General features: G+C 36.8%; 1 protein-coding gene across 18 annotated transcripts in view; it reads right to left on the reverse strand.

Annotated features, from left to right (window-relative positions):
- Positions 1 to 10,000, reverse strand: part of CDH19 (cadherin 19) — a 113,985-nt gene that overhangs the window by 16,763 nt on the left and 87,222 nt on the right. For all 18 annotated transcript variants that reach the window (XM_083823509.1, XM_083823506.1, XM_083823513.1 and 15 more), the window contains one exon: positions 7,991 to 8,127. In XM_083823509.1, the coding sequence (XP_083679635.1) occupies positions 7,991 to 8,127 (137 nt within the window). The remainder of the gene's footprint in view (positions 1 to 7,990; positions 8,128 to 10,000) is intronic.

Below are 10,000 nucleotides of genomic sequence, written 5' to 3' on the forward strand. Positions count from 1 at the left end.
AATGGGTTTGTTTTTCTTCTCCAACATTATGTTAAATTACAATAGAATGTCATGATACTTCTTACAAAAGTTTGGATATGCTCACTTTTTCATTTACTAAGTTGGAAACTGATTTAAATGTAAAAAATAAAATCTGATCTGCAGAAATTAAATGAGGTTTTGTTCATGAAGAGCGTCTTACTGTGCTAGTCATGGATATCACAATGGTTGGTCACAACTTTTAAGAAATTCTATTACAATTCCTTGATACACTTACTTACACTCCTTCACTACAGTGTACTCCTTTCATATTTTGAAATTTCAAAGTTTTTAGTGAAAATCTCACCAAAATTTACATAATTTCAAAATACTTATGCCACTGATAACCATGAATAATTATAATAGACACTGATAGTTGGTACTAGCTAAACAGAAAGTTGAGACTTCTATAAAGAACAGAGTTGGAACTTGGAAAAACAGAGTTATTCTATCCACCAGTCCCAAAAATATATTTGTAAAGAAGTCCATGTTTACCCAGATGTGTACAGCTTTACTCTTGATGGAAGTAGTAGATGAGATTACAGTTATTTTCCAAGTATTATTCGCACAACAGATTTAATACCTAGGCATTTGATACTCATGAAAGCTGTACTGTTTCTCTTAGATTAATATACTTTACTACTGTGGCTATGTAAAAGCTATGTTAATATGGCTTATATCCAAATGAAAAGGAAAATAAAGTCTGCCAATATGAGACACTTCAATTCCTGCATTTACTGCATTTACATAAGGTTATATTGCTGTAACTATCTCAGACAAGGAAAATCCAAACCTAATTATATAATTTAATGATATAAAATTATGTGTGGAATAGGCCCTAAAATCAATCAGTCAATCAAACAAACAAAACCTTACGCAATAAAAATGTTCATAAATGTCACCTTGTTCTGGTTTCAGGTGGGATAGAGTTAATTTTCTTCATAGTAGCTTATATGGTGCTGTGCTTTGGATTTAGGATGAAAATAATGTTGATACCTGTTGTGGTTTAACCCAGCTGGCAGCTAAGCACCATACAGCCATTCATTCACCCTCCCCCCTCCCTCTCTGGGATAGAAGGGAGAATCAGAAAAAAACCTGAAGCCTGTGGGTTGAGATAAAGACAGTTTATTAGGACAGAAAATAAAGGAAAATTAATAATAATAATAATAATAATAATAATAATAATAGCTTGTATGAAACAAGTGATGCACAATGCAATTGCTCACCATCTGCTGACCAATGCCCATCCCATCCCTGAGCAGCCGGCCCCCCACCCCGGCCAGCCACCCCTATATATTGTTTAGCATGACGTCAGATGGTATGGAATACCCCTTTGGCCAGTTTGGGTCAGCTGTCCTGGGTCTGTCCCCTCCCAGCTCCTGATGCACCCCCAGCCTGCTCGCTGGCAGGACAGAGCGAGAAGCTGAAAAGACCATGGCTTAGTGTAAGAACTGCTCTGCAACACTTAAAACATCAGTGTGTTATCAACATTATTCTCATCCTAAATCCCAAACACAGCACCCTACCAGCTACTAGGAGGAAAATTAACTCTATCCTACTCAAAACCAGGACAATACCACACTGATGTTTTATTTATTGCAGAGTAATTCTTGTACTAAGCCAAGGACTTTACTACTTCTCAAAGTGCCCTGAGAGTAAGGAGGGTGGAGTGGGGAGGGAACAACCAGGAGGTTTGGGAGGGAACACAGCCAGGACAGCTGACCCAGACTGACCATAGGGATATTTCAAATCGCATGACACCATGCTCAACATTTACATTGGACATACCCGACCTTTAGGAAGGACAGGCTAGGGAGATGAGTATGGAGTTTCACCCTCTATGTCAATGACCAGTTGGAATGTATGTGGCTCTGCCTTGGGATGGCTGAGGAGCTAAATGAGAATTTATGGGTTAGGAGTAAAGTGAGGGCAGGGACGGGTGATATTATAGTGGGGGTCTGCTACAGACCACCTGTCCAGGAAAAAAAAAAATGATGAAAATTTCTAAAAACAGTTAGGAAAAGTCCCGGTCCTCCTGGGAGACTTTTTAACCACCCTGACATCTGCTGGAGGGACAACACAAAAGTGCATTAAGCAATCCAGGAGGTTCATGGAATGCATCGGTGAAAAATTCCTTCTCCATGTGATAGAGAAGGCAAAGAGGAAAGGTGTTGTGCTGGACCTTATTCTCACCAACAAAGAGGGGCTTGTGGGGAATGTATAGGCCAAAGGTAGCCTTTGTCGCAATCACCATGAAAATGTGGAGTTCAAGTTCCTTAGGGCAGCTAGGAGGTTGCACAGTAAACTCACTAAGCCCCATCCAACCTGGCCTTAAACACTTGAAGGGATGGGGAATCCACAACTTCTCTGGGCAACCTGTACCACTGCCTCATCACATTCTAAGAATGTCTTCCTCATCCTAATCTAATTCTACCCTCTGTTAGTTTAAAGCCATTACTCCACTCCCTGACAAAAAGTCCCTCCCCAGCTTTCCTGTAGCCCCCCCTTTGGGTACTGGAAAGTTATTATAAGGTCTCCCTGGAGCCTTCTCTTCTCCTGACTGAACAACCCAAACCCTCTCAGCCTATCTTCATAGGAGAGGTGCTTCAGTTCCTCGAGCCCCTTGTGGCCCTACTCTGGACTTGTTCTAATACATCCATGTCTTTTTTGTGCTGGGGGCCCCAGACCTGAATGCAGTACTCCAGGTGGGGTCTCACAAGAACAGAGTAAAGGGGGAAAATCACCACTCTCAGCGCGCTGGCCATGCTTCTTTTGATGCAGCCCAGGATAGAGTTGGCTCTCTGTACTGCAAGTGCACACTGCCAGCTTATGTTTAGCTTCTAGCCATCCAACACACCCAGGTCCTTCTCATCAGGGCTACTTTCAATCCATTCTCTACCCAGTCTGGGAGGAATACAGAGATGTCCAAGCAGTGAAGGATCAACTTAAGAAAGCTTAAGTCCAGATAGAATTGAATCTGTCCAAGGACATCAAGGCAAACAAGAGGTCTTCTACAAGTACCTCAATCACAAAAGAAGACTAGGGAAAATACGTGCCCTCTCTGGAAAGAAACAGAAGACTTAGTTACTCAGAACATTAAAAAGGTTGAGGTAATGAAACCTCTGCTTGAGCAAGGCGGTTGAACCAGATGACCTGCAGGGGTTCCTTCCCACCTCAACAATTCTGTGATTCTGTAAACCATAAAACTGGGAGGAGTTAGCTGGGAAGGGGGGGGGGGGGGGGGGGGGGGTAGGTTTGCCATTACTCATGGATTGGCTGGGTATCACTTGGCTGGTGGTGAGCAATTGCATCGTGAATCACTTGTGTTTATTTTTTGTTTTGTTCTGTTTCCTTTCTTTTTTTTTTCTTTTTCTTTTCTTTCTTATTAAACTGCCCTTTTCTCAATACACAAGTTATACAATTTTCTTTCCAGTTTTCTCCCCTGTCCCACTAATGATAGATCTGAAAAGAAGGTGTTAGAAAGAACAAATTGTTTATAATCTGTTAGAATAATTATAAACAGTTACTGGTCATGATGTTGATTTTTTTGCTCTTGAAGTTGTTGTACTTACCCTCCAAGTTGTATTATGTAGCCTCTTATTTGCTGTATATGCTTCTTTTTTGCTGCTTATCATCTCTGTGGGCTGTTTTAAGGTTGCTTTTCATTTTATCACTGGGCTGTACTGTGTAACACTCCCTCATGAATGATAAAAGCAGTGATCACGAGCCTAACCTGATACCTACTTTCAGCATTGCTGTAACTCTGGGAACCATCTCTTGGAAACTATTAACAATTATACTTCTTACCTTTTCTCCTCAAAGATCTGATCTGTGGAGGAAGGACAAGGAATGACACCTTCCCCTTCTTCTTCACCTTCCCTTCCTTCTCCACACCAGATACAATAGCTCTTGAGAATTTTGAATTTCTTTGGGATGTTTAAACCTGTATATTCCTATTGCTATGTCTCTTGAATGAATTTCTGGTTTGGTCAAAGGTTAAACATCTATTTAAGAATATCACCCAGAGATCTGCTGGGAGACAAGCTAGTTAAGAATAGCAGGGTGTGGGAGATAGTATGGACAGGTACGTAGAACAGTGGGGACCTCCACTGTTTTGGAACTTTACCTCTGAACAAGTGGTTGAAGTGAAAAAAAACTGGTGAAGTGTTTGGAAAAATATGCTGTCATTGGCAGTTCCAGAGAGATGTAAATCACTGCAACATGCTGCAACCTGACCCATTTCTACTAAGCCATGTTCTACACTATTCAGCACCCTCAAGGGGAAGATAATGTCTCCGGATCTGATGACAAGATTGAGCTTTGAGAAGCTAGAAGGTCTTTGACTTAGTGTAAGTACTGATCAGCAACAACTAAAACATCATTGCGTTATTGACAGTTTTTTCATCCTAAATCCAAAAGACAGCATCATACAAGCTACTATGAAGAAAGTTAACCCTATCGCAGCTGGAACCAGGACACACCTGAAAACAACAGAAGGAAGATCTAAAGGTACTGAATACCTCTTAGAAGTCCTTCACCTACCAGCAAATTCAATCCATGTTTAGATGGCACTAATCATCACTTAGCTCTTAGAAAGGTCTGCTTTCACCATGGTGTAACATATCTACACTAGTAGGCAAGAAGTTTTGTAGCAACAATACTATTCATACTTACCTGAATGTATTGTTGGATAAGAGACATAAGGAAGACATTTTCCAATAAATAAAATCATATTAAGATATTCTAGGAGCACTAAATATCTATTAGATTACACACGTCAATATCTCAACCTGCTCTGCCTAAAACACAAGTATGCTACTCACAAAATATTCATTATAGTTAAAATATGCCTCATGATGTGTATAAGTGTCACTGCTTCTCACTCATTCAGAAGTCCTTAAGACATTTTCTTAAAATAATCTAATGGACTTTTAAGAGAAACCTTTCTGCCTCACTTCAAATTATATGGCTTTGGGTGGTTCTTACATTGCTTTTTAAATTTATAATCCACTAGTTCCTTGGAGAAGACATTCGATTTCTTGGGACTTATGGAATCTGTGCTGATAGCTTTGAGTCTTTTGTCAAAGAAATGACAGCAAAAGCAACTACCACAGAGATAAATGGCTAGATACTCAGCAGTTTCACATTACTATTCCTCCTGTGAAATCATTAGAGCTGTGTTAATTTACCAAAGCTTATGATCTGTCAGTGTCATCTCAGAAATAGTTCTTTGGGGAATGACATTTCTCATGTTTAATCCCAATATTCACAATAATATAATAGGCAATGAAATAGTGCTTGGTTTATTTATTTTATTTTATTTACAAAAAGTAGCACACATCCCTTTTAGAAATAATACACAGAGTGCACGACTTAACCTTTTTAGTTAGGCCAGAAATGGGTGTGTAATGGACTTTGTAATTCTATTAGGAGTCAGGGAATACTTTCAGTGCCTTCAGCCATACACAAAGTGGCATGGGTAGAGCCCAGCCAGCTATCTTGGTTTATTCCTGACTTGCTTGTTCATCAGATTCGTGGATGCTGTGTTGACTTAAAGCCTACCATCAAATAAATGCTCACACAAACAGCACCTAGGTACTAGTAGGGACATTGGGACAAATCTGAAAATAAGTCTATCAACAAAAGTATATATGGCCAAAGAAGGGTGACAATTACACACTGAATTAATGATATGATCCATGACTGAAACCTTCAAAGAACTATAAGTTCTGCAGTCATGAAGTAGCTCTATAACACAATAAAAATGGACATCTGAAAAACCCTATGGACAAATGACTGTTGTCTCTTTAGGGCAAGTTTAGGTAAGACTAATAGTTAACTTTTCCACTGGAAATATAGAGAAATGAGAATCAAATTGAGCTCAAGCCAGTTGCAATCAAGGATTTTTTTTTTCATTCATTTTTAGTTCAATTGAGGGAAAGCTGAGCCAGTCATTCTAATTAAAAAATTAATAAATTGTCCAACAATCATCTTCTGAGTAATTAAATCACTGTCATGTAAATATGATGGCTTAAGGATTTTTTGCTGTCATGCATGCTTCTGTTATGACTGTTAGAATACATCTATTTATGCTTCAGTCTTGTACTTGGTGGAAGCTGATTAAAACCAAGTAAAAACTGATCAAATAAATCTTGATTTCTCTTGAGCTGGAAAAAGTCCTATGTATAAAGTGCAATAAGGTTCAACAGGTTGCAGGTTCCCACTACTTGAGTTTAAAGTCCGGTGAATTAGATCTTCTTCTGGGTACCTTTAAACCTAGTATCTCAACTGCACGAGTACAGGATGATCCTCATCACAAGTCATGCAATAACAGGCAAATTACTGCCAATAATTTCTGATCTTTGTCATCACAGTAGAGGCAAAAGGCTTGGGTCCTGTATAAATGCTGGGGCATCAAATAAGCCCCCAGAGAGGTTGCTGCTGTAATGCAGTTTCAAGTTCTATCTCAGCTGCAATGAATAGCTACTGTGGATGAGGTCTAATGTCGTTTTGATTTGGCCTCAGTGGAGCCACAATGTCATCCGCAAAATGTCTCATAGTGTATGGTAGGACTATATTTCAAGGAATAAAATGTTACTAGTTCAAAATATAAATAATCTCAGGTATGTCCATAGCAAGGTGACCTAACTTCAATGCTTTGGAATATATTTTTATAGACAGTGACTTTATCATCACTAAAGAAATAAAGAATAAGTATAAGAATATGAAGATAATGAGGGCTCAGTCTGTCTACAATAACTTTCAGTACTATGAAAGACCTGCTTTTTTCTGCTCAGGAGACACTTATTCATTTGTAACATTTAGTTCTTTCCTTTTTCATTGTTTAGCTAAACAGAAACGTCCAGACCAAAATCATCCTGCTGTGTTTCCATAGTTCTATTCAAGACATGACAAAAATATGCCAGAGATCAATTTTACCATCATCTGCCAGCTGTCCAACAACATGAAAAGTGAGATATATTTATATTAAAAAACTCCCAGAGAAGCTGAAAAGGAAGGTAATACTATCAATTTCCAAACACAAAATAAAGGCTTCAGTGAAAAAGGTTACTGAATATGTTGCATTGAACTTCTAGCAGTACTATTCTGACATATATACAGGGAATGCTTCCTTTGAGGAACTAATGAATATATGTTTAAAGTAGATTTAACAATAAATAGCATTTCACTGAGATTCAGAATTAAACTAACATGCTAAAAGTATTTAGCAAATCTGTTTGATTTATTGATTAGCCAGTTTTTTAAATTTGTATATTTTTTTCTATTTCTTCTCCTTCATAGGGATTGATGTGAAGAGTTTTTAAAAAGTATCTTAATAATCTTGTTAAACCACCTTATAAATTAGTAGTTGTTAATTTTCTAGAGCATTATCCCAGAGTTAGGGCAAGCAGGTAACCAAAAGTACAAATGGAGGCAACTGTATTTGACTTTCAAACAAAAACGACAGATGAAATCTATATAAAGGAGGTTTCAGAGATTTAATTGTCACTGAAGAGAAGTCTAACTGATTTAGGCCTTACATTCACAATTAATTTGAGCCACAGGTTTCTGACTGGTGTTAAATTAGACCCTGGCTAATTTCACACTAGTCAAAAATCTGGTGTGAAATTAACCAGGGTTTAATTTAACATAAGATCTTGCACTGCAGGAGCAATTCAGATGCTTCAGTGTAACTTGAAAGTGTTACATGCTCAATCCCATTACAATTTCCTTTTTTATTTTATTTTTTATTTTTTTATAAGGTCATCTTTTATGAAAGAGCACAGGACCTTGGAGCTCAAATACATTCTGCCTCTATTTAACTAATCATTTTAATAATGTTCCTTCATGTAGCAAGCAATAGTAGTATAATGAGAAGGAAGCATGCATTCTTCATTTAAAATAAGGCATATTCAGAGGATAATTACAGTTTGCAGTATATAAAGCACAGTTCCTTAAATTTCTTACTCACTGGTTTCTGTGGCTGTAACAGTTATGTTGTGCCAAGAAGCAATCTCTCGGTCCAGAGGTTCAGTTGTAATGATTGTTCCATTGTGTTCATTGATGCTGAACAATCTCTTTAAATGCATGCCTTGGACAATAGAATACCTGCACCAAAAAAAAAAAAAAAAAAGTGAAGCAAGAGATTCCCTAATACTGAAATGTTCCTTGAAAAGCAAGGACATATAAAGCTACTGTCAGTTGAGAAAACAGAGCTGTGCATATATACATATAAATGTGTGCTGCAACAACTCAGAAGTCATGAAAAATGTACACTTATAAACATTTAAAATTCACTGCTGCCAAGATCAAAGCTCTTCTTTCTATAAAACTAAATATGTCTCAGATCTGTATTAATGTGAACTGAATCTGAAATGCATTATTCATTCTTACATCTAAGTCAGGCTCACAGCAGGTGAATGACTTCGCTGAAAAGAAACAGCAAAAGTGCCACTTGTGAAATGAATAACACTAACAGCTAAGTGGAGGTATAATGGTAAATCTATTTTATCATTGCTGACATGCTCTGATACTGAGGGAATGGGCATTATAAAGAAAGAAAGACAACTATGTATAATGAAGTGTCACATAGGCAGGCTACAAAATCCTAAAGTAGAAGATGATTGCAAATGAGTCCAGTGCTCCTGAGTCTTCATTTAAAACACTCTGGATGCTATGTCCATATGCAGACATGCACATGCACACATATGTACATACATACCATTCAAATTGTTAAAGTCACAGGCCAAAGATGGACTGAAAAAAGACACCAGAGATATTGGTTCAAATGGAAAGGATATTTACCAATATTTTTTCATGACATGCAAAAACAAACAAACAAACAAACAAACAAACAAAAACAAAAAACTGTGCCACAGTTCCTAGCAGAGTCTCTGTCACAGAAGTAAAATCTGTTTTCAGGGTTTGAAAGGTTCTTACCATTCCAGTTTGGAATTCCCACATTTAATTATTCCCTCTTTTATTGTACGTCTAATTTTGTTTCATAAAGACTTTCTATCTCTTGTTGGTATTTAATATTGTTGGTATTTAAGACTAGGCATTTAAGACAAATGCGTCAGCATTTGGATGATTCTCTATCTTTTTATCTAGACTTAGCTTTTTGTCTGTTTGGAAAAACAGTAAGAGAATAAATCAAGGAACCTTCATAACACAGACTGATTTTTTGTTGTTGTTTGAGACAAACACCACTTAGAAAACTCTATTTAGGGATTTATAATTCAATCTTTTCTTATTTATTTTTTTTATATACAAATTATGTGAATATTTCTCATTCTTTGCATCCAAAGCTTGTTGGAGGTTTCTGACACTGTTTTTCTTGGATTTTTTATTTTACTTTTTTATTAATCTGATTATAGATGAATAATTTTCAGAAAATCAATGCTGGATAATTTGTTTGTTTATTTATTTATTTATTGTGGTTTTGCAGACCACAATATGTCTTTGTGTTTTTTTGTTTGGTTGGTTGGTTTGTTTGTTTGTTTAATTTAAAAACTGGAGTTCTGATTCAGCACAGCCAGATATCTATATTATGAGTACCTGCTATCATTTGTAATATCAATGGTTTCAAAATTAGATCCATGTGTAAGTTAGCCAAATAACCATATCTGTATATAAAAGTGACACGCTCTATTATAAAGCAATTCAGTGATGCAATATATGTTTCACTGTTCAGACATACTGACTTCCTAGCAAGTTCCATGAAAGTATTTCAGATTCAGAAGTCATAGATAAGCACTATGTTTACATGTTTTTGTAAACATTGGAGATGCTAGAAAATCATCCAATTAAACAGCAAAACGTGTCATTTAAACAAAAAGTTATGTATATAACCAACATAGCAAACCTAAATTTTTATACATACCTTGTATTTTTTATTCCTATTTAATCTAACCTATAACTAGCTTACTAAATAACAGTAAATTAATAAGAAAACATAGTAAATGGCACTGCATTTACTATA

Source organism: Anser anser (genome assembly GCF_964211835.1).
Source record: "Anser anser genome assembly, chromosome: 2".
NCBI classification, from domain to species: domain Eukaryota; kingdom Metazoa; phylum Chordata; class Aves; order Anseriformes; family Anatidae; genus Anser; species Anser anser.